This window comes from Meira miltonrushii, assembly GCF_003144205.1.
Source record: "Meira miltonrushii strain MCA 3882 unplaced genomic scaffold FA14scaffold_2, whole genome shotgun sequence".
Lineage (NCBI taxonomy): Eukaryota > Fungi > Basidiomycota > Exobasidiomycetes > Exobasidiales > Brachybasidiaceae > Meira > Meira miltonrushii.
The window spans coordinates 1,074,963-1,099,661 of NW_020289944.1; the positions used below are offsets into that span (position 1 = coordinate 1,074,963).

At 44.3% G+C, this 24,699-nt stretch overlaps 6 protein-coding genes across 6 annotated transcripts; 5 read left to right on the forward strand and 1 right to left on the reverse strand.

The window, feature by feature from the left end:
* Nucleotides 1-2,442: 2,442 nt before the first annotated feature.
* Nucleotides 2,443-3,879, forward strand: FA14DRAFT_121250 (putative mfs-multidrug-resistance transporter; the record flags this gene model as incomplete). The annotated part of the gene is made up of 1 exon (XM_025496454.1): nt 2,443-3,879. The coding sequence occupies one exon, from the start codon at nt 2,443-2,445 to the stop codon at nt 3,877-3,879; it is 1,437 nt and encodes a 478-aa protein (XP_025355233.1).
* A 394-nt stretch (nt 3,880-4,273) lies between these two features.
* FA14DRAFT_164097 (uncharacterized protein) lies at nt 4,274-6,480 on the reverse strand (the record flags this gene model as incomplete). The annotated part of the gene is made up of 3 exons (XM_025499861.1): nt 4,274-5,459; nt 5,484-6,114; nt 6,348-6,480. 3 exons carry the CDS (start codon nt 6,478-6,480, stop codon nt 4,274-4,276), a joined length of 1,950 nt encoding a protein of 649 aa, XP_025355234.1.
* A 997-nt stretch (nt 6,481-7,477) lies between these two features.
* On the forward strand, nt 7,478-12,000 carry FA14DRAFT_188972 (uncharacterized protein). The gene is made up of 4 exons (XM_025501691.1): nt 7,478-10,023; nt 10,530-10,905; nt 10,977-11,449; nt 11,510-12,000. The coding sequence occupies exons 1-4, from the start codon at nt 7,740-7,742 to the stop codon at nt 11,893-11,895; spliced, it is 3,519 nt and encodes a 1,172-aa protein (XP_025355235.1). The 5' UTR covers nt 7,478-7,739; the 3' UTR covers nt 11,896-12,000.
* Nucleotides 12,001-12,216: 216 nt separating this feature from the next.
* On the forward strand, nt 12,217-15,550 carry FA14DRAFT_160329 (WD40 repeat-like protein). The gene has a single exon (XM_025498627.1). The coding sequence runs from the start codon at nt 12,272-12,274 to the stop codon at nt 15,470-15,472; it is 3,201 nt and encodes a 1,066-aa protein (XP_025355236.1). The 5' UTR covers nt 12,217-12,271; the 3' UTR covers nt 15,473-15,550.
* A 4,685-nt stretch (nt 15,551-20,235) lies between these two features.
* FA14DRAFT_160330 (family A G protein-coupled receptor-like protein) lies at nt 20,236-21,275 on the forward strand. Its single transcript, XM_025498628.1, has one exon. The coding sequence runs from the start codon at nt 20,288-20,290 to the stop codon at nt 21,155-21,157; it is 870 nt and encodes a 289-aa protein (XP_025355237.1). The 5' UTR covers nt 20,236-20,287; the 3' UTR covers nt 21,158-21,275.
* Nucleotides 21,276-22,350: 1,075 nt separating this feature from the next.
* Nucleotides 22,351-24,635, forward strand: FA14DRAFT_171658 (uncharacterized protein; the record flags this gene model as incomplete). The annotated part of the gene is made up of 5 exons (XM_025500343.1): nt 22,351-22,731; nt 22,814-23,203; nt 23,428-23,527; nt 23,625-23,965; nt 24,050-24,635. The coding sequence occupies 5 exons, from the start codon at nt 22,351-22,353 to the stop codon at nt 24,491-24,493; spliced, it is 1,656 nt and encodes a 551-aa protein (XP_025355238.1). The 3' UTR covers nt 24,494-24,635.
* Nucleotides 24,636-24,699: the final 64 nt, after the last annotated feature.

Consider the following 24,699-nt stretch of genomic DNA (forward strand, 5'->3'; position numbering starts at 1 on the left):
TTGACTATAAAATAAGAGATCTAAAATGACTTCTTTTTCAGCCTTTGACAATCAACTACTCCTACCAAACCAACGAAAGTCGATCTTTCTATTATTTTCCAAATCGTTTTTACCCGACATTACCGATTCTGTCAGATTGCTCACCTGAGATGGGAAAAATTTCTTGATTATTTTAACATCAAGTGCGAAAAAAAAACGACAATACTAAATTTTTCAGTCTTTCCAGCATCCTGAGAAATGTCTGCCAGGGCACAAGATGCCCAGGCTGAGGAGAGCGGGGCCGGTGAAGAAACAACAAATGTTGCAACTTCCATTGCTGGACATGATCAAATCGCCAGCACAACCGCAACAGAACGACCTAGAAGAGTAGCTCATCGTCATCATCATAGACCCGGTCATGGTGCTTTACATCAGCATTACAAGCATCACCACCATCATCGTTGTTGCGGTCGTCAGGACGAACATTCTTGTCCCGATCAAACCGGACGCAGTGCCAATGCTCAAATGCCAAGCGAATCTCAGCCTGCTTCGGCTCCTCATAGCGCCACTTTTGGCTCTTTTGCCCAAAATCAAGGCGGCGGCGGAACAAATCGATCTGGCAATGACGGCGCAGGCGTTGTTGACGTTGGCGTACATGGAATGACGAATAGAGAAGGAGAAAGAGGCGGAGGCGTAAACGAATTCGTTTTTAATCCGCCTCATACCGCGCCTTTACGCATGATGAGTGATCCCGAACAACATTCTCGCCATTTGCCAACTTCGCCACAAGAACAAAGACAAATATTAAAGACGAGTAGTTCTAGAAATTTGCTCGTTTCCGAAGGAAAATTTACTCCCGCTCCAAGTTATCGAAGCAATTCGCTTGATCATCAACGTGATTCAATCTCAACTCATAGCAGCAGTGAAGGATCAGTCTTTTCCTCTGAACGTTCATCGAAGAGAAGTGGTGTCATCCTTAGACGTTCACAATTGTATGGCTCTTTAGCTGGATCAGATCAACTTAGTGAGCCTGTCCCAAAGCGATCTGCAACGTTGGAATCTACTTCATCAACAAGCACATTTGGTACAGGACAACAAGTGTATGACGGTAATGCCTTTGTAGTTCCTACCGATGCTGTTAACGCTCAAAGACAAAAGGCAAGCAAGGTTCACTTTAAAACTTCACGGTCTACAACGATGGATTCAACAAATTCACACAATGCTCACAATCAATTACGTGTACCACCTCAATCAAGTGGTCAAAAGTATGATCGACCAACACGATCACCTTATCGATTGTCAAACCAAAGCGCAGCTCGTTCTAGAACAAGTGACCATACACGCAACTCATGGTTATCATACGAAATGGAATTGCAGTCCCGTGATCGAAGGATTAGCGCAATGGTAGAAGATTGTTTGCCAAACATGATGCAAAGAGGAGAAGGTGAACAAGCCTTACGTAAACGAACAAAAGGACAAAGTGAAGACAAACATAAAGGCAAAGGATTTGTTGATAGTATGCTTGGATTCGATAAAATAACTCCCGCTGACTTGATCTACGGTGAAGGTAGCAAGGTTGATGGAGGATTCGGTTTTGCCATTCCTGAGAGCCTGGCTCGTGAAAGTACAGTTTTGCTTGATAGCAGAAATGACAAATATCGTGCTTCTGCATCTACCAACCGTAGTAGTACACCTCATCGTCAGCCGCCACAACGAAAGGCAACATCAGATTCGTCAAGTTCAAGGTTCAGCGCTGATACTGCTTCGATCATCAGTTCAATCTCTGGCTATGTCATGCGCGGTAATAATGGAAGAGAATCTGGTGATGCTAGACGTGTTCAACATGAGTCCAAAAGCCAAAGGGAACGTGACCCACGACAATCAGGCTCTAGCTTTACAAGTAGTCTGGCAAGCTATATCCGTCGTCCTTCCAGCTTATCAGACCGTGTAAGCGATCAAGACATTCGACCTAGCAAACTTGATCTTAATCGAAACGGTGCTCGTGGCGGCGGCGGCGGTGGCGCTGGTACCAGAAGCGCACCCAAGAATGCGCGCTTTCGTGCTCCTTCAGAGAGTGAATATGGTAGCTCAAACAGTCAAATGCCAAGTTCCGCAAAATGGGAAGATGTTCAATTGGACAGTCATGGTAAAAATGAACGTTTGGCAGCTGCTGTTGGCGCACGCTTACCGCCAAAGCGTCACTATTCCCGTGAAGATAGTTCAAATTCTGAATTAACTGTCATTGAAGAAGAATCTTCTGAAAAAGATGGAAAAACAGGAGAAAGAGGAATTGTTGAAAATCAACTTCCACGTGATACATTTACATCGGGATATGGTACGGAGAAGAATTATCACAATACCTATTTGAGCGGTCTTACCAGCACTGATGACGCTCGCACAACGATGAATTTGCCTCCAGGCTTAAGCCAAGCTGACATTGTTGCAATCTGCTTAGTTCAAGGTATGGTACCACCGGGTCTTCCACCGGATGATACGCTCGTGACTTGGTCTGGTCCAATGTCGCCATCGAACCCGAGAAATTTTTCCACGGCTACAAAATGGTACGCATGCATTCTCGTTTCATGGTCAACATTCTTGGCAAATGCAGCAACAAACATGATTGCTCCTGCCTTGGGATTGATGAGTGTAACATACAAGGAGTTGTACACCATGTGGATTCGAGGATCGTTGATTGGGAGTTACATCTTTGCATTCACCTTTGCGCCGTTGATATTCGGACCAATGAGCGAAATTATGGGAAGAAAGCCAGTATTGATCATTGGAACAGTGGTATTCTTCGTTGCTTGTCTATTGAGTGGCTTTGTTACAGCTGTTTGGCAATTGATGCTTCTTCGTTTCCTTTCCGCATTGGGAGCAAGCGCACCGATGTCAATTGGAGGTGCAGTTCTCACCGATATGTTTGCGCCGGATGAACGAGGAAGGGCAATGACTTTGTTTGCTCTAGCACCACAGCTGGCACCGTCTTTAGGACCAATTATGGGAGGATGGATAGCACAAGAAGCAAAGGAGTGGCGTTGGATCTTTTTCACTGCTGCAATTTGTGGTTTCACAGCTGCCGCTCCAATGTTTTTTGTCAGGGAAACTTACACTCCCGCCATCCTGGCAAGGCGCGCGAAAAAATTACGAAAGGAGACTGGAAATACACAATTGACAACAATTTTCGAGCGTCGTCAAGAGACCAAGAAGCAAATCATCACAAGAGGTGTTGTAAGACCGTTGGTATTGTTCACTTGTGAACCTATAGTGCAGCTTTTGACGCTGTACGTGTCTCTCATTTACGGTATCATTCATTTGATGGTTGCTACCTTTCCTGCAGTGTTTGGAACGATTTATGCTGAATATCCGGGTTGGGCATCAATGCATTTTATCACAATAACAATCGGAACAATCGTAGGTGGATTCCTTGGAGGGTATTTGGTTGAAAAACATTATCACAATCTTTCACTTAACAACCGTGGGATCGCCAAGCCAGAATTCAAGTTTTACTGCATGTTATATACTGTTTGGATTCCACCGTTTGGCTTGATGGTATACGGCCTGATTACATATTACGGCATTCATTGGATCTTTGCCGATATAGGGATTGTGATCTTCTGTGTCGGTATCAGTATAGCCGTGGTTGCCATTCAATCTTACATGGTCGATTGCTATTCGCTTTTGGCCGGTTCAGCCTTGACGGCAACGATCGTGGTCCGCTCAATTTGCGGAACTGGCGCCACCATAGGTTCGGAAGATTTGTTGTTACATGCTGGAATGCTTTGGAGTAATGTAATTTTAAGTGCCGCATGTATCTTCATCGGCGTCCCAGCAGCATATGCTGTTTACTTCTGGGGAGCTTCAATGCGACAAAAGAGTCGTCATGCAACACACAAACGATAGATTCCTTCCTCCTCATTTGTTTCATACTTGTGTATATCTTTTGTACTTATCCTCTTGATGACATCGAATAAAATTTCCCTTTGTTTGTTCGGGTAAATTACGCGATCCAGTAAATTGGGTGAAGCAAGCCACACGGCGTATGAATTACGCGTTTTAAATCTTCTCAACGTTCACGTATGTATTGTTCCTTCGCTGCCTATAGTACAGAAAGTGTTTTACTCCTCCTCACGGTAAATCATACGTACTAGAACCTATAGATCGCCAACAGGGGTATCAAGATAATCGACACGAAAGCCAAAATGAGAATGGGATGATGATGCAAGATTGGAATTTGTAACACAGACTTATGCAATTCAACTTCCACATTCCCATTTCGAAGCTCGTGTCGCCACCATCATAGCTGTTTGTTCTTTGCATCATCTGAATCGGGCGGTGGAACGTCGGGCGTAAGCCATCTGCCGAACAGGCTCAAAAATCGTAGTGGAAATTGACCAATTTCCACTTGGAAGGGTCTGTAAGGCTTTGATTCTCCATCAATGCTGATCAAACCTCCCATCTTTAGTCGTCTGTGACCGGCTTCCAACCTTGGAACAACACGATAAGCCTCACATTTGATGTATACCATCGCGGGATCATATACGACTATACCCGTTTCTGCTGCAGAGATTCCACGTAACTTGGCTGCTCTTCCGCCGTCATGCAATAGCAGAGTAAGATCGATACATCCATCGTGAGAAAGGGCGAAAGGGAATTGCATGAGATCTCTTGCCACGTAGGGAATCTTACCTGCGTACAAGGATGAGATGGGTGCCTGAATTCGGTACCACTGTGATGGATCAAGCGAGGCTGTACCATCAGTACCCAAGACGGATTTCGGCCAACTCGGATCTATCGGTATCAAGGTTGGCAGGTCTTCACCTAATGAATCTAGAACAGAGCCATTATTCAGCAATTGCTGATGCTGTCCAGACTTTTGGTTTTCGGATTCGCGTTCATCAAATGTGGCTTGAACTCTTGCTCTCATCTCCGATTTGTTGATTGTGCCATTGGTACCCAATTTGACGTACACATCCACTTCGCATTCTTTGTTTGACAGCACTTCACCGATGAAACCCAATACGAATCGTGTATCACCAAGCATGCGCAAATGTTCTGTGCCCAAATCGCAATTTGCTAGAACACCAATTGCCTGACTTAGAAAGCTATATCCGACATCATAGGCTGGCGATGCCATGGCTTCGGCCTCTGTGGTGGACCCGTTGGTCGAAGTTGGAATGCTTTCAGAAGTGTTCTTCCTTCTCATCATTGATCGTCTCTTTGCAGCAGCTTTTGCCTTTCGAGCAACATCAGTCGGATCGATTGGCTGTGTAACACAGCAAACATCCACAGGCATGGGCTTGCCCTTGATAGCATTTAGAGATGCAAGTGCCAAGTTAAAACCTTGATCCACACCTAGGAGATTCAATGCAACAGCATTCCCACTGCCTGCAGGGATTGGAACGAGTGGAATCTGTAGAGCGATTTCAGCATCCTTTCTCTTTGCTAGCCCGTTCAAAACTTCATGTAGCATTCCATCTCCGCTCACACAAACAATTGCATCGTACTTTTCATCTAGACTGAACGTTTCCGCAATCTCTTGGCCATGAAAAGCATGCGTTGTGATTGTGGCATCAACCGTACATCCTGCAGCATCCAAGATTGGCAGAACGCGAGATTTGTATAGCTGGACTGCTTTTCCTGGTCCACCGATCGGATTGACAATCACTTTTAGCCTTCTGTACGGTTTGGTATCGGGGTATGCTAGCTGTGTCAGCTTTTCTGCCCATGCACTTGCTTCGTCGGATAAAGCTGCTGCATCTTGACCTGCTAAACGAGCTTCTATTTTGACTAGTCGTAGATTCGAGCATGGCCCGCTCAATTGTGCAGAAAGACGTCGGGTAGGCTGATGAATGTTTTCTTTATCCAAGGATGTTCTCATTTCCACCACTCGAGCTGCACGAGATTTGCTTAATTTGAAAGGCGGGATCGATGATCTTTCCACACCAGTAGGCGGTGCCAATAATCGCAAGAGTAGAGAGCCACCATCGGAATCGGCAATAAAGGAAGAATGCAAGATGAGCGCATGAGGGATGCAAATGTATGCTTGTGAAGCATCCGAAGCTTTGCCTTTCGTTGCGGCATTTATCCTATTTAGCCAGAACAGATCACCATCAAAAGAAACCGTTGCCGGTTTACCTTGAATGTTTATCGGTAAAGATTGAATTGGATCTGTGGAGGAAGTGTTGTTCTTTCCATTCCCATTGCTGGTTTTGGTTATGCCACTTGAGGCTTGCACGTCTGACGACATTGTCAAACACCCTTTACCACAATTCAAAGCAGCCGATTGGATGGCCTTGCGTGATGGTGGTGATCAATTAGCTTTGATACTGAAGCATCCTTTACTGTTACCAACATAAAGCTCAACAAACATTTTTTCTCCGAAGTCCAGACTTTAGACTTCTCAGGGGCCGTGTACTTTAACACGCGTGGATACAACCACCACTCAAATAGTACCGACTTCCGATCATAAGTACGGCTTGGTGAAGCGGGAGGACGGTCCATAATGTGCCGTCACCGGCTTTACTGAGAGGTCAGCCAATTAGGGTCAGGCTTCATATTCCACCTCCTGAATGGAGTAGGCGGGGTTTTATAAATCAAAGTGTTCTCTGTTAAAACCCATCTAAGACCACAAACATTCATATTTTGAACAGGTTGTATGTACATAGTCATTGTCAACTGTTTACCCCATACTCTATACGCATTCATCATTCTTCGGGATGCCAGTCTCTAGCCTCTGAAAGTCTTACAGTCCCACTGCTGACATAATCCCGCTGTTCCTTAACTTAAAGCGAAGGATTTCCGATAATTTGGGGGAGTTGTGATTTCTTTGTTTGGAACAAATTGGTAAAAGAGGCATGTGAGCAAAAATGCACTACTTTCTTGCGCCGGAAAGAAGTGGAAATGAAGTTTTAAGCGGCTGCATGCAAACAAGTACGGTTGTTTAATAACTTCACACTCTGGACTTTTGCCGCCCCGCAAAACACAAGGCACAAAACCCTGAATCTGTCTTTGAAGTTTTACCAATTTGAGAAGCAAAAGCCTTAGTACAAAAATGAAAGTTCAATTGAATTTCTTAACACGCGTTTTATGAATAATATAGAGGCGAACGAGCCTTGATCGAGAATGAAAATGCATACAACCCAACCAAGAGTGATTGGATGCCATTTGCACCCTATTTCTTCTTTTCTTGACGTATTCGCGCACTGTTTTAGTGATCGATTGCATTTTTGACACTAGACAGCTTCAGCCTTCAGCGTTCAGGCACTAAACATTCTTAACCCCCATTTTCAAAAACGCCGCCGCCGGAGTGGTCTGGCCTGCCTGTCTGCCAGGTTTAATAAGAAATTCTCCTGCAAAAGCGTTTTTCTTTTGCTAAATTGGTGTGCAGCATGCATTCATGATTCCGGCATTGATCGAAGGGAAAAAAAGGCTGTGCTTGAGTACCGTAAATTGAAGGGAAGAAAATCTTTTCATTTAATTATACTTATTGCCTGATCATTTTTCGGCTTCTAAACAAGGGAGGATATTAGTATGGATGCAAGCATAGGGAATACGGTGCAGCACCTTCTTGTCTAGGCCGTGTTCAATTTTGCACTTAGTAATGGTTGTTTAATCACCTTATCATCATATACGTACACACACAAACCTCTTACTCTGTATGCTTTGATCACCTCGATACAAAAAACAACACCATTGAGACACCTATCCTTTCAACCGTGCCAAGTGGATGGTCTCGAGCATAGGTAAAGAGTAAAGTCAAAATGTCTCCTTCCCCATTCACCCCAGAGAAGGATACACGCCGTCAAGCAGTTCACCTTGACACACATCTTTCGCCGTACAGTTCCAATGAACTCGACTCTCATTCAATCGCCATTGGATCTCCAACAGAGATGACTGAAGCCAGTCATGCGGATGCTGCATCGAATGTAGGCAGTATCCCTCGCAGTTCACGTAGGCGACCTCCAGCCACAGCCATAATGATGGATCATCCAGCCGGCAGTGACAGTACAAAACCGGATTCTGATGATCATTTGAGTCTTGCATCAGAAACAAATAAAGACGCCCATTCAGATCAAACAAGGGTTCAACACGATGATCTAGGTACTCTAATACCCCTTTACAAGAAAGCTTCTTTTGGTGCAGACAGCACAAACCGTAAGCCATGGTCAAGACCAATCTCTTCACCTTATGGCGCGGCAAATAAGATGATGTGGAACTCGTACTCCAGCAGCACAAGTTCACCCGCAGCATCAATCACACCTATGATGGGAGCAGCAGGTGCAGCATTCGTTGACGACCATGATCCGGGAAGATGGCACACAGACGCCAAAGAATCCGACGATTATCTACACGATCCCGAAAAACCCGTTCCTAAATCACCGATAGGCGCGCGTGGTATTTTGAACGTTGGTACCCTGGGTATCTTGGCTTGTTCAATCTTAATGTTGTTCATGGGCTACCCCTTCTTAACAGCATTCTTCTTCGATCGTGAAGGTAAGAAGGGTGGATTTGGTTTGGGAGGAACAAATATGACGGGACAGGTACCAGATCTTGCTGCGTTGAATATGCGACAAAGTTTAGTCGATTCTGATACCCCCAACGCAGCATTGACAAAACCAAATCTTGGACCGACTGGAACAGAAACATGGGATTTAGTGTTCAGTGATGAGTTCAACGTCGATGGAAGATCATTCTACCCTGGTGACGATCCGATCTGGGAAGCAGTCAACCTTTACGCTGGCGGCACAGGCGATTATGAATGGTATGACCCTGCCGCCATCACGACAAAAGGAGGTGCTCTACAAATCAGCGTCATTCAAGATCCAATTCACAACCTCAACTTCCGCTCCGGCCAATTGACTTCATGGAATAAATTTTGCTTCACTGGTGGTTATTTGGAAGCTTCTGTCATCTTGCCTGGTGATCCAGACATTTCAGGTTGGTGGCCGGCTATTTGGACGATGGGTAACCTTGGTCGTGCAAATTATGGTGCCACTACGGATGGTACATGGCCATATTCTTACAACAGTTGCGATATAGGAACACTGATCAACCAAACAGATGCTGATGGATTAGGACCACCAGCTGCAATCACTTCTGGTGGACAAACGACATTCAACAACAAATATCACACAACAGATCTTTCATGGCAACCGGGTCAAAGATTGTCTGCTTGCACATGCCCTGGAGAAGATCATCCAGGACCTCAAAACTCCGACGGCTCATTCGTCGGAAGAAGCGCACCGGAAATTGACATGTTCGAAGCACAAGTAGATACAAATACAGGAGGAACATTATCTCTATCTTGTCAATTCATGCCAGCAAGTACAGGATACTATCTAGCCAACGCTACCGGAAATGAGTATACTACAAACATTGTTCATGGTGAAAAGGTTAAATTGAACACGTACCGTGGTAGTATTTTGCAAATGGCAGCTTCAGGTGTAGCACGTACAAATCAACAGTCATACCAAAATACAGGACAGGTTTTCAGCGTTTGGGGTTTCGAATATGAACCTGGAAATGACGGTTACATTACCTGGTGGATAGACGGAGTTAAAGCATGGACGTTGACTGCTGCTGCCGTTGGAGCTGATACGTTGGCCGGTATTGCTCAACGACCAATTCCTGAAGAACCAATGTACATCATCATGAACGTTGCCATCTCATCTGGATTCGGGACGATCGAGTGGGATCAATTGCAATTCCCTGCAACGATGCAAGTGGATTATGTTCGATTGTATCAATCCAAAGATAGTCAAAATGTCGGCTGTGATCCAGAGGGTTACCCAACGGCAGATTATATCAATAGACATCTTGATGCTTATACGAATCCCAATTTCACGATTTGGGGTGGAGAACAAGCAACGGGAGGATATGGTCAAAATTGGCCAAGAAATAAACTGTACAACGCTGGAAATGGATGTGCAGAAGCACCAAGGAACTATCCTGGAAGATTGAGACCGAATGGAATCAGTCAATCGCCCGGCTCTACCGTTCCAGCACGTTATTCCGGAAATACTGCTAATCAAGATGATAGCGGTAGTGAATAAATTATAACAACACTATGGACACTTTTTTTCAGCAATTTTCAACGTTTTCTTTAATTTCACCTCACATCAATTTCTAACAATGTCTACTCTCTTTTTTTCTTGAGGAGAAGGTCTTGTCATATTCCCGTCATTGTTTTCTTTTTCTCTTCTTTTCACCTTTTTTGGATTCAAATTTGGGTGCCCTTTTCTTATAATCATACATTTGTCTCTTGTACAATACTCGTTTTCACATTGTCAATTCATACAAAGTCTCAACAAAGGAGAGGCTATTGATATATAATTGTTGTGTGATTTGATGATGAGTAAGCGGAGAATGATTATGAAAGATTGGCGAAGAACGCGGTCAGACGGCAGAGCTCCACCTGTGTGAACGGAAAGCCCTTGCCTGTCTGCGCCTTGGCTTTTGATCTTCCGGAAATCGTTTGGTTGATAATAAGCCGAATTCCGTTTGAAGAGAGTAAGATGATCAACGTTCCTTGACTATCATCACAAAGATAGGTATTGCGATGGGAACAATCGTAAACGGAGCAGTGGGTGGGAGTGTAAATGGTACAGGTAGCATACCACCAGTACAATCGGTTCAGCAGCAAAAGATTACTGTGCCTCCTTGGGCATCGTTAGCATCTGGAGCAGCGTCTGGATTAGCATCATGTTTGTTATTACAACCGATGGACCTGCTCAAAACTCGAATGCAACAGGAACAACAAGAGGAACGGAATCAAATCAAGGCGAATGAGGCAAAGACTGGTTCTATACCGCGTAATCGTGGTGGACCACGCAGAAGGACACAGAGGTTGATCAGGCTTACGAAACAGGTCGTTAGGGATGATGGCTGGCTTGGTTTGTGGAGAGGGACTGTTCCAACAGTAGCAAGGTGAGTAAGTGGGAAACAATCTTATGAAGCAGGACGACTTGCTGAACCATCTCTTTTCGCTTTTTGTTCAGGAATGTACCGGGTGTGGCAATGTACTTTTATTCGGTCAGCGAAGTGAGAGCGCTATTCTCTAGAGCAGAGGTGCCTTACCTCTCCTTTTCATCTTCGCCCGGTAGTGGTCAAGACAACAACAGCAAAAGTGGAACTCTCGCCAGGCTGACAGTGACTGGCAATCTAGTAGCAGGAGCATTGGCAAGAGTAGCAGTAGGGTTTGTTCTATCACCAGTGACGATTGTGAAAGCGAGATTTGAATCATCTCATTTTTCAAAAGATGCTTATCCAAGTTTAAGCAAAGCACTCATTCAAGTTTATCAAAGTGGTGGTGTTCGAGGTTTATTCAGAGGTTTTAGTGCAACTGCCTTGCGTGATGCACCTTATGCTGGATTGTATCTTGCCATTTATGAAAAGTCAAAAGATGCTCTTTCAAATGTTGCAGCAGCAGAAGGAAGGGATAGAGGAGGATCAGCTGTCGTCAGTGCAAGTGGTGAGTGTATGCAGGCTTTCTCCAAAGATTGACTTTTTGACTAACACATCATCCCTTCAGGACTCATTGCTGGTACACTGGCAACTCTCGTTACACATCCATTTGATATCATCAAGACTAGAATGCAAACGCTACCACAAGATGCAATTAGCATACCACAGAGCGGCTTAGCAGCAACGTCTACTGGAAATGCATCACAATCAGCTGTAAGGACAGCTCCGCCTTCATTGATCGCGATGATGCGATATATTGCACAAACAGATGGAATGGGTGCATATCTGGATGGATTAGGACTACGATGTGCACGTAAAGCAGCTAGTAGTGCGATCGGTTGGACGATATTTGAAGGAGGTCGTGGAATTTGGGTAAAGAAGCAACAAGAAGCAATTCAACAACAACAACAACAACAAAGCAGCAACACAACTGAAACACATCATGTAGTCTAAATCACATTCATACGTCACACCACTCTGGGTTTTGATAATATTGTACTTTTATATTTTTTGGAATTGCATGAGCACGTATTCCATAAGCCATCTATTATTCTCGAGATCATAATGAAGGAAGTTATGAATAGTGTTGATTGCCAGGATGATCACGGGGGGTGACCTCTTAATAGGTTTCTGAGTGTAATCTTACGCGTGAGAATGAAGCGCCTGTGTGAAATTACCCTGTATGCACACGTGAGGGAAATTTTTTGGAAAGCGTACAAAAATTAAGAAGGAATTTAGCTCATGAGAACAACATCAATAGTAGAGCCCTCTATACCATCATTCGCTCATATAGTCGATCGGGATCACAGATCGGAGGTGATAAGCAAGGATGGCAGAAGTGTCAGGACCATCGTCAGGTCCACCGCTCAGGACGACGTTCAAGCAAGTTTCTTCCTTTGAGCCTTTGTACACAGGTGGAGCCGCAACTGCAGTAAGCTCTGATGGAAAATTCTTATTTGCACCTGTCAATGATGCTGTTCACGTTACATCGGTCCAAAGTGGAAAAACAGTAGCCAGAATACCAAATGATCTGGAAGATATCACATGTTTAACTTTGACACCGGATCAATCCACTTTGATCGTTGCTTCTAGAAGTTTGGCTTTACGAATCTTTTCGTTGAAATTCAGTGTGGATGAAAATGAAGAGCAAGATTTGAAATGGTCTTTGCAGAGAAGTATACCCAAAACACACGATGCTCCTGTTGTGGTGATGAAAGTGGATCCTACCAGCACTTTGGTAAGCACAGGGTCTTCGGATACATGCGCTAAAGTATGGGATATCCGAGGTGGATATTGCACACACGTATTCAGAGGACATGGCGGAATCGTGAGTAGCTTGCAGTGGAACATGCCACCGTCGTCCACTCAAAAGATCAACGGGAGCTCATCCATGCGACAAATCGAACTCTTGACTGCTTCAATAGATGGACGTGTGCGTATTTGGGATCTACGAGCCGCCAGTGGTTCAGCGGGTGGTTCGAAAGACAAAGGTGCAACTGCTGCAAAGCCAGTTGCCACTTTGGAATCTCACTTTTCCGTCGTTCGTGGTATCGCAGTCACTCGTGATGGAAAGCGAATCGTCACTGTGGGTCGTGATCGTATGGTGACTTTGTGGGAGTTGCAATCCAAAGGATCTTCAAAGAAAGACAAGAATGCAAACCCTTCTTGGCAATCCGTTGAAGTGATCACAGCTGGAGAATCTTTGGAAAGTGCAGGTTTTCTAGACGATGAAGATACCTTCTGGACAGCGGGGGCGGAAGGAGAGATTCGATTCTGGAGCTTCTCTCGAAGAGGTGTAATTAGACAGCAGCCGGGAGGACGATTTGCAAGTGGAACAGTACAAAAGAGAGCGGCAGTAACTTCAAATGAAGACGACGAAGAGGAAGAGTCCGATGAGAACGAAACGAGAGCAATCACTGAGGTCCACTACCTCCCCTCTTCGGACATGATCGTAAGTGTCCATGCAGATCAAGACGTCGTCTTCCGATCGGCATCTACTTTACAAGGTGTTCGCCAATTGGCCGGATTCAATGATCAAATTATCGATGCTTCTCTTTTATCCCCCATCAATGGTAAATCCGACACTCACTTGGCTGTTGCGACAAATAGCACTTACATCCGCGTTTATCGGTTAGGAGCACAAGAGCATACTGTTGATGTATTGCCAGCAGATTCTGGCTCCGAGGAAGGTCATACAGGATTGATCCTCTGTTTGGACAAGACCAGTGACGGAAAGCTACTCGCTAGTGGAGGCAAGGATAGAACGGTGAGGATATGGGCATGGGTGCCACAAACAGTGTCTGCAAATGTGCTGAACGTGGGTGACGAAGATGAAGAGATGGGAGAAGTCGTGCGACCAGGTGAAGTGAACGGTAATAATGCAGCTGGAAACGAAGAGTACGGCTGGAGCTGTGTAGCTATTGCTCAGGGTCACACAGAAAGCGTTGGTGCGATCGCATTTGCCAAAAGACCGGCGGCAAATGGTCAAATACCATTCATCGTGAGCGCCAGTCAAGATCGAACAGCAAAAGTTTGGGATTTGTCCACTTTACAGAGATACATCGACCAACACTTCACCTCAAAGTCCACCACCAGAACACCGTTGAAACTGTCTTCTCTCACCACACAGAAGATTCACGAGAAAGATATCAACGCTTTAGACGTTTCACCGAACAACGCTCTCTTACTGTCAGGATCGCAAGACAAGACTGCGAAAGTGTTTACGATTCAGTACCAAGCACCTAGTAAATCCAACCATCATACAGCCACTGCCTCGTTGAAGTTGGTCAAAACGTGCTCAGGGCATAAGCGAGGTGTATGGTCTGTTGCCTTCTCGCCTTCTGATGCCGTATTCGCCACAGGTTCATCAGACAGAAGTATGAAACTATGGAGTATCAATGATGGTTTCACTTGTGTAAAAAACTACGTCGGACATACAAATAGTGTATTGCGTGTCCGATTCTTGCCAAACTCAAACGGTCTGCAGCTTTTGAGTTGTGCCAGTGATGGGCTGGTGAAAGTATGGAACGTCAGGACTGAAGAATGCTTAGACACCTTGGATGGCCATGAAGAGCGTGTTTGGGGTTTAGACTGCACACAGTCCGGAGAACAAATCATCAGTGGAGGCGCTGATGGAATGATTCGATTCTGGCAGGATTGGACACAACAAGAGCAAAGCGAAGCTCTTGAGAAACGCCAAGAGGATGTAGAACGGGAGCAAGAGTTCGGTAACCTTCTACAAGCCCGCGATTACACCAATGCTGTTGCTTTGGCTTTGGCTATGCAACAGCCTAGAAGGTTGTTCGAGCTGTTCAAGTCTGTTGACCAACAGCGTTCACACGGAGATGATGGAACCAATGCGACAGCTTCGATGTTGAGTGATGCAATTCAGTCAAGAACTAAATCCACTAACGGTGTATCATCTCTTCGGGATCCCGCTTTGGCTGAAGTTTTGGCTCGGGCTGGTGTTCTCCCATCTGCACCGGTGCCCACATCTAAGCAGGCTCAACCGGCAAATGCAAGTCCTGCCAGTATCACAGGGTTAGAGGCAGTCGATCAAGTGATTGCAAAATTATCACTTTGGCAACTAGCTACTCTGCTAACATTTGTCCGTGATTGGAATACGTCTGTCCGTACTTCAAATATCGCACAAACGACTTTACATGCTATCTTGCGCTTCCATTCTGCTGATACGATTATCAAAGCATTTGAAGAACAAGCAAGCGGTGCAGCACAAGAAGGTGCTTTGCCTGCATCAAAGAATGCTTACAACAACAGAAAGAAAGCACCGGCAGATTTGGGTAATGTGATCGACGCCCTTTTACCCTACACCAGACGCCATTACGATCGAGCCCAACGAATCCTTACCGAAAGTGCTATGCTCGAATACACTTTGGCAAATATGGATGCGGTTTTGGGTGTAGATGAAGACGATAAAGAGCAAAATGGGTTGATGAATGGAAACGGAGACGTTGACATGCAAAGCGTTGTGAGCAGCAGTGACGAGGAAGAAGAATCTGATGAGGATTGATGCATAACAATGTACCATAGTTAACATCCGCAATATATTTTAGAGATGCATTGGTATTGTATGCTTTGTGTAATGTACATATGCTAAGTGGTATCATCTTTGCATTTTCAAAGATCGTAAGATTGGTCTTGCTTGTTTAAGTGATTTAGACGCTTGCTCGCGTAAGTATTGTCTATTCAGTAATGATGATGTCGATTCGCAATCCAAGTTCTTGCCACTTCTAGACTGCTTCCCGATCTGCATGGCCGCTTTCCTCATCTCGCGCTTCAGAGCTTGTGTCACATTCATCTTTTTTGTCGAAGGTCGCATCTCCAGGATAGAGATGATGGAACGTAGCGCTATCCAACGATACGTCACCAAAGGAAACTTCCAAGCTACAGATACGTTGCAGGGAGATTGCTGTTGCTGTTGAAGACGTATCTGGTTCATCTTCGCGCAAGCGTGTGCGTATGAATGCTCAATATTAGCCAAGATGGATTCATGGATGAACTTATCTCCTCGAGTTTTTAATTTGTTGGTCGCATCTCGCTTTCTTAGCTCTTGATAAGCGGAGACGAATTTGATTGTTGCCACAAGGTACATCTGATGTATGTTCCGCAGCACTCCTGATGACGAGTTCAACGGAATGTCAAGATAGATTGGCAAATTTCGCCTTTGTACTGATTGACCGATTATATTCGACAGCAGATTCTTGAATGGCTTTCGATTCGGAATCGTGAGAGAGTCTGCCACACATGTGTTCCTGTACCTTTCCAGATCATACCGTACAGCTAGCGATTCTGTATCAATCCGGTAGCTACACCAGGGGAACGAAACATCCTCTTGGTCAGAGTGAGAACGGGTCTGTACTGCCAAAGCGGCGTTTCCAAGACTGTTTTCCATAGAGGCATCGTACATCCTGAAATTGCATTCCGTCTTTTCGGCAGCGATCGAACAATTGAAATCCGAGCTACCCTGATGTACCGATATAAAGAATCGTCTCGCCAACTCTTTATTCGGTGAAATGAATAAAAAGTCATCCGTGTACCGCATCAATAGACTGTCTCTTGTGCCCTCATCGCTAGATCCAGTCAATTGCAGGTCACTTTCCATTCTTGCTAGATAGTAACAACACAACAGTGTGCTTAATGTACTGCCTTGGGGAATGCCTACACGTTGTCGACAAAAGTCTTTGCCAACTTTGATAAGATTGTTATTGATATGCTCATTCATCAACCAGATCAAACTCTTGCGATCACATTGAGGATACGTGACCGAGTCTGCCAGGATCGTGTTTCGCCAAGCTTGCATTTGGGCTAAATGTTGTGCTAGGAATTGGAACGGCTCGTGCTCTTCTTCAGCACATGCAACTCTGGGCCATGACCGAAAGGGTTGTCCGTTAGACGAAGTCAGCTTGTTGTATCGCTGAACGATGTATCGATCATGTCTCACGATCCCATCGACGATCTTGAGCAATCTGCTCTGATCTATACAATCGAAGGCGCCTGCAACGTCCATTTTGACAAAATATAGTTGAGGAAATTGCTCTCCATACCGTGTCTGAAGCTGAGATTTGAAATTTGAAAGCCTCAGGAATACGTCATGCGGACCAAAGACGGAACTTCCCAAAGCGTTCGGATTATCTTGTCGTTCAGAATTGAGAACCTGAAATGTTGCATTCATGATATTATTGATCGAATAGTTCGAGACCACTAATTGTCCCCATTCGTCATTGGAGCTTTTCTTGCTTCTGGCAAACTTATCCCAGCTCTTCTTTGTCACAGCAGCGTTAAATTTGCGGTCAATTTTAGTACTCCTTCTCCGTAAGTTCACAATCGGCCGCATGCCGACTTCTTTGGGCAGTAGCCGCACGAAAGAGTACCCAAATGCACGCCTGCTCATGATCCCTACCGCTTTGTGCTTACCGATCTTTTCAAATCGATCATCTTTTAGGTTTTCGATGATAGGTTCGGTAATTTTGCTCCAAACATCAGCTCGGAAAAACAACACATGATTACGAAACTTGGCAGATTCGGTTGCGTAAAAGTTTGTTCGCAGAAGCGGCATGAGAAGGCTGTCAAAGAACCAGAACAACAGCTCATTAATCAAGTTTTGCCGTTTTGCACTTTCTTCTTTTGTTGGACGCTGATCTCGGGCAACTTCATCCCGTGGTAATAACCATTCGCAATCCAGAATCCGAAAACCCTGGCTGATCTGGTGCAAGTTAATGGACTCATATCTACGCATTCCAATGAATTTATCGCATGCTTTGAAGACGATATCACGATTATGATGAGATCCAAACAAATCAATGGGAACAATGGATCGTAATACGTATCGAATAAACCGTGCAACACATCCGTGCGGTGTTTTGTACTTTGTATATCGCGGCTTTTGAGCCTTTTTGGTTGGAACCTCAATCTTCTCCTTGACCGAATCATCATCATCGCTATCCATAACCATGCTGTGGCACTGCGTCTCGATTTGAGTTTCTGCGACTGTAATGCGGTCTTCTTGAGATTCTGCCGTTCCCTGTACTACACTCTCGCTCAATTCTTCCACTAACTCCTCTCGTTCCGCTTTTGTGAGATTTCGTTTGGGTATTGATGTGGGACAACAAAGCTCTAATGCTCTTCGATAGTCAAAGCGATCATGATTCACGATCATCAGCTTTAGCAGCTTCTTGCAACTCAGCAGTCTTGCGGGCGTTCGAATCTTTCCTCGAATACGCAGTTCCTCCTCTCGGGAAGACAGTGACATTCGCAGCTCATACTCTTTCTGTGCTCCATCTTGAGCACCCCCGCTGGCAAAGACGTTTTTGAGACCATATTCCCGCGGCCATATATGCTTACTCAAGAGTCTTGCACGAGCTTCAAGCAATGTATGCTGATCCAATGGTTCTGATTTCGAAAATTTTCTTAGAAGAAGTCTCTCTGAGAATGATCGTTGTAAAACGTGACTGACTGGTAGCCCTCTGACAATACCACCCATCCGTGTACGTGACAATTTCGCATAGAAAATCCTATTTCTCAAGAGATCAATTTCAGTAGGTTTACGTTGAGGTTGTGCAATACTGTCATTTTTGCGTTTTTTGGTCGGCAGTTCGGTAGCTTTCTGAGAAGCTTGCTTCCTCTTCCGTTTTCGACGTGGGCTATCATCCTGACTTGTAGTGTCCGGTTCGTTGCGTTTGGAGGATGTTGGCAACTCCTTCATCTCGCCAATACTGTGTCCCAAAATTTGCACAAGATTCGACTGTGCTGGTGCATTCAGAGGAACGAAAAGAGCCGTGTGTGTCAAAATATGTCCCATCGCTACTTCCCCCAATGCTCTTAAAAGCGCAGACCATTCTTGTCCCATCAAGATTTGTGTAACACAAGCATTCACATGAACGTTGCTAATGCATATACTGTCTACCATTTGCATCACTGTTGAACGATCATCTGCTTTTCTGTATCCCAGTGTAAGCATATTACTACTGAAAGTCGTCCCTTGCTTTCGCAATATTGTCGCTTGAGCACGAAGGATGAGTTCTTTCAATGTTTCGTATAGCCATTCTCCATCTTTTTCAGGCTGACAATCGAGGTTTGGATCAGGAAAGTGTGGTATTTGATCCAAATTGCATGCTATGACAGCGTTTCGTAGGTTTGAAAGCTTCAGTGATAGATCTGTGTCTTGTTCTGAATTCACCGAGAAAATGTCCTGAATCTTCTTTGAATCCATATGTGGAAAGATTCGAGCCAGATAGACTGGAAAAGGCATCACATGTTTGAAAAAGCGCGATAGAAGGCCGTTCACTACCGGATTCTCGTTCTGAGCAGCTAGCAAGCCCCAGTCGATCTCTTGACGATCAACTTCCATCGTCATCACTTTTAGGTTTTGCGTGCTCTTTCATCCTCTGTCATGATATTGTCAAGTGCGAAGAAGTCCAATAAAAAAGAACAACACTTTCTGAAAGCACACTTAAATCTGAGCATCACTTTACGCGCTTTTACGCGTTACGATTGGGATTGGATGGTGGAAGTCGGAATTGAGACTGCTTAGTCAAAATGCAAGTTAGGGTTAGAATTCAATTCTAACCCTAACTTGGTTTTTGTTCTTTGTGCTGTTTTCAAGAGAGGAAGATATACATGAAATATGTTTAATACTATCAAGTGACCTAAAGATGGAAATAGCCGCGGACCTTCTTTAAGCGGCGAGTAATGGACGCAAAGCCATCAATTAACACATGCAGGAGACCAGGCTAATCGGAAGCAGGTACGCCCAGCCAAAATCATGGTCCGAACTGAGTGCCATGATGGATTGGAACACGTTTGCTCATGAGGATCATATAGACATGATAATCACTCTCTCTCTTATAATCAATATGGTTTACGTCAGATTGATGAATGAATGCATGTGCAGCATGCTATATAGTAACCCACACTTTTGGATTGAATGGTGGTAATGAGAAGAGAGAACCCTTCTGTGAGCTGCAACAATAGCGCGAAATGAATCCAAGTCCGTGCACTTTTCTCGATCTTCTGATATATTTTAATGACAAAGCAGCAGACCAGTCTCGGATCAAATTTCTTTCATTTCAATGCTCCACATTTTTGTTCATTTCGTGGCGCCGATGCAGTCTGACAAAAACGATTGCTGCTGCCTCTCCCCTTGTCATGAGTGGAATTCTGCTGAGTTGAAGTAAAATAATGCATGATGACTGAACCAACGAACAGCCTTTTCTCTCTCACGCAAAAACGTATGACCCCGTTTTGACTTCACTCTCTCACCTCCCCACCACGATCATCTTTTTCATCTTTCTTCTCCTTTAACAAACCCATTGGAACCTTTGCAAAAATGAATATGATCTTTGACGAATTCATCAAACATCAAAAGGAGCCTGATGTAGGCATCCCAAAAATCCCACATGAAATTCAACATCCCGAAGCAATCACTCAAATCGGTCAAACTTACTTGTGGATCGTCTTTGCTGTAATGGCAGTCGGTGCTGCAATCTTTGCTGTTACAGGTCTCAGAGCTTCTTACCGTTATCGTCCAATTCATATCTTAAACTTTGTCATTGTCTCAATCGCAGCTGCTTCTTATTATGCAATGGCAACCGGAATCGGCAAGACAATCGTTCACTCTGATCCTCACAACCGTAGCGCATGGCGTGAAGTTTTCTATGCACGTTATATCGATTGGGCATTCACAACTCCTCTTTTGTTGCTCGATTTGACATTGTTGGCCGGAATTCCAATTGGTGAAACCATTGCTTTGATCATTGCTGATTTGTTCATGATCGGTACAGGTTTGGTTGGAGCTTTGCATCCTTCTCTCAAATACCGTTGGGGATTCTTCGGTTTCAGTTGTGCGGCATTTGTCGTTGTCGTTTTCAATTTGATTTCTTCAGGCCGTCATTATGCTTTCGTTCGTCATCCAAAAGTTGGCTCTTTGTACAACCAAGTCGCTCTCGCTTTGGCCGTCGTTTGGACAGCTTATCCAATCGTTTGGGGCTTTGCTGAAGGTTCAGGCAGAATCTCTGCTGATAATGAAGTTTTGGCCTTCGGTATCTTGGACATTATCGCCAAGCCAGTTTGGGGTCTTTGGATCGTTTTGGCAACACCACCTGAAGGTCACGTTGTTTTGGCTGAATGGCTAGCTGCTCCTGGCGGCGCTGTTGCAGGCGGTGGTTACGGATCCATTCCTCAAAGTGATCAAGCTTAAACGCAGGTTCAAGAACATGCAGGAAATAAAGCTTTCTTGTGTGATATCCTGTCACAATAGCAAACATTGAGAATAGCACATCTTCTAAGAAACAACTTTCCCAGAGAAAGCACGACCCAAACAACCACACATTCCCATCCCTTCAATTCTATGTTTCATACCATATCATCTCTTCTTTTCTGTCAAATTTTCTGAAATGCTGTAAATTATGCTTTCCTGATGAAATTGAAACGAAAGTTTTGCAGCGTGAATAAGAAAAGTGTGCAATCAAAGCCTGAAAGTAGGCAAAAGATGCATTCTAGTAGTACATGAGGTATGGTAATCCTGGGGCAATCTGTAGTAATGTAGCCGATTATTCGGGCATGGTTGAAGCATTCTGTGAGAGGCAAGATGAGGAATAGTGAGCATAATAGAGTCAACCAGATTTAATTGAAGTGCACTCACCTGTGTTGAAACACCTGCTTCGGCATCCCTTGGTGGGATGAATGCCAACTTTTCTCCAACTTTATGAATTTGGTTCTTAATCTTTCCCGCAAGCGAAACATGTGCTTCATCTGAAGGATCTTCTTGAAATTCTGCCGGTTGATGAGCATATTCTCCCGTTTTAGAATCAACTATCGGTACACCTTTGTCATCTCGTTCAACACCATCTACCACACCACCGCCGCTATGTGCACTGGAATGTCGGCCGTGTGACGTGCCGGTTTCTCCACTACTGGATTGTGTTGTTACACTGCTCAATCGTTCTTGTTGTCGTTCTTCCCATCCTGGTGGTCCTGCTGCCGTCGGTCCTGGTGTGATGATCGGTTTGGGTGCCATGCTTGTTTGGTTTTAATGTATGGGGATATGCAAGAACTGAGATGGTGGTAGTGTTGTTTCTATTTCTGCACCTTGACAATCGAATTCTTTCGATACGCGGATCCATAGCAGCAACAGGCACAATCAACAATGCACCAAAGTGCCTCGCCGCTTCTGTAGCAGTGCTCTAAACGCGTGCGCGGCCGAGACGGCGTTTATAAATTAAACAAGACACCGCCCTCGCTTCCTCTAGCAAGTGTATTTTAAGACCGTGACAGTGAATTGCATATGGTGGTCATGAACGCCCCGGAGAATTTCCATCTCAACCATGAGATCTGAGGTAAAGCATAAATTTTAATCGCTTCTTTTTTCTCTTCATATGCATTAAGATCATCATGATGTTGAGGACTGGTTCTATGAAAACCATTCTCATCCTTCTTTTTGCTCGATTGACAAATCTAATAGTGCTTGGAGTATCACCAAGACAGACAGGAAATCAACCGCCATCACCAAAAGCAGCTCTTCCAGACTTGAATGAAGTACCACAGCCTGATCATGATATCGCTGGCCATGAAGCTATGCAACCGATTCACATTCTTGAGTCAACACAGCATGCATCTGAGCAAGTGAACAGAGAGGATCCTTTAAAGAAAGAGAGAAGAATGATGCTGCGCAGGATAAATGCAAAAAAGTTCTATGCGGCATTGCCACCCGAAAAGAAGAAAGCCCGCTCTCGTCAAGTTTCTATGAATCATAAAGCCAGATTTGCATCATGGGTAAGTCAATAATTTGATCTTTTGTGTAGACTTGCAACGCTAAAACAAAATTCACATGCCGATGTTCTCATTTGAATATTAGTCTGAAGAGCAAAAAGAAGAATTCAGAGTTAAACAAAAAGAAGCAAAGGTAAAACATTATTCCAATCCATCACCTCGACCGTATGAAAAGAGAAAAGGACAACATGATTTGACCACTCATGGAGATACTCCTCCGTCAGTGCAAAGCCCCGCCCTACCCAACCTGAACGAACTGCCACCGAGCGAGCCGGAAAATCGATCAACTGGCCAATCAACGACCAAGCGAAAGCAAGATGCTGCAGGATTGGCAGAGCACGATCCAGCTCAAACAGAAGCAATGAAACCAGCAAAAAAGAAAAAAACTCCTTCTTACCACAAGTTGACACCTGAAGGAAAGTCAGCACGTAATCATAAAGTCTATGTTAGACATAGAGAAAAATATAACACATGGGTGAGTAAAAAAGTTGACTTGAATACTGAGCTCTTCTGATCCAGCTTCCATCTCCCTTACAGCCTGAAGCAAAAAAGAAGGAATACAGAGAAAGAAAGAAAGATATTCAGAGAAAGTACCTTCGGAATAAAGCGCAAAAGAAATTAGATCAGCATATTGGAGATTGACAACTGATTCATGCTGTTGAGATATGATATACATAAGCTTTTTATATGCGGCTGCAGAGTTTACGAGATCAAATATCCGAATTCCAACAGTCTAAGGCCGTGAATTTTGCATACGATCATGAAAGCCCCGAAGAGGAACAAGCTCAATGTGCAATCAGTGTGAATGATCTACTTCTCTTTCCTTTGCACACTCATCGGTTTCATTACAATGCTGCGTAAAGTATACATGTACATCAATATCATCCTTCTATTAGCTCGATTGTCATCAGTAGAAGTGCTTGCAGTTTCACCAAGACAGACAGAAAATCGAGCTTTGTCAACGGAGACAGCTATACCAGACTTAAATGAAACACCACAAACTTATCACCATGTCGCAGGCGACCAAGCCATACAACCAATACATATCGATGATTCTGCAAAACATACATCACCTGCACCCATACAATTGAACACCGAAGATGCTGTAGCGAAAAAGAAAAGACTCATGCAGCGTAGGAAATATGAACAGGAGTATTACGCAGCACTATCACCGGAAAAGAAACAGGCTCGCTCTCGCCAAATTTCCATGCAGCACAAGGCCAGATTTGCATCATGGGTAAGTCAAATTGTCTTTGCTGGTATCGAAGAATGAAGGCTGAAGTACTTTAACTTACTGATGATCCTTCTTACTGAACATAAGTCAGAAGAGGAGAAGCAAGAATTCAGAAAGAAACAAGGAGAAGCAAAGAAGAAGTCTTTTCACAATCCAACACCTCGACCATATAAAAGAACAAAAGGGCAACACGATTCAACCAGTCTTGGAGATGGTCAGCCAGCGGTGCACAATCCTGCTTTACTCAACCTGAATGAAATGCCACCGAGCGAGCATAAAAGTAGTCCGACTAGCCAAACAACGAGAAAAAGGAAGCAAGATGCTGCTGGATTGGCAGAGCACTCATCAACGGAACCTATGCAGTTAAATACCGAAGATGCTTTAAAGAGAAGAAGGAAATATGAACAGAAGCTCTACGCAGCACTGTCGCCCGAAAAGAAAGAAGCTCGTTCTCGCCAGATTTCTATGCAGCAGAAAGCCAGATTTGCATCAATGGTAAGTGAAAGTATGATTGCTGATGTCGAAGAATAAAGGCTGATGAAAAGGTTTCACTTACTAACAATCTTCTTAAACATCAGTCTGAAGAGGAGAAGAAAGAATTCAGAAAGAAAAAAAGAGAAAGTAAGATGAAGAATGCTTCAAATCCAACACCTCGGCCATACAGAAAAAGAAAAGGTCAACAAGTCTTTACCAGTCAAGAAGAGGCCTAGCCATCGGTATAAAGACAGGAAATGACA

Bases quoted from the DNA above. Each gene is read 5' to 3' on its own strand.
- FA14DRAFT_188972 (XM_025501691.1), top strand. From the start codon at position 7,740: ATGTCTCCTTCCCCATTCACCCCAGAGAAGGATACACGCCGTCAAGCA. The intron at 10,024-10,529 runs GTGAATAAATTA...TCACAAAGATAG, and splicing joins TAATCAAGATGATAGCGGTA to GTATTGCGATGGGAACAATC. The intron at 11,450-11,509 runs GTGAGTGTATGC...TCATCCCTTCAG, and splicing joins AGCTGTCGTCAGTGCAAGTG to GACTCATTGCTGGTACACTG.
- FA14DRAFT_160329 (XM_025498627.1), top strand. From the start codon at position 12,272: ATGGCAGAAGTGTCAGGACCATCGTCAGGTCCACCGCTCAGGACGACG.
- FA14DRAFT_160330 (XM_025498628.1), top strand. From the start codon at position 20,288: ATGAATATGATCTTTGACGAATTCATCAAACATCAAAAGGAGCCTGAT.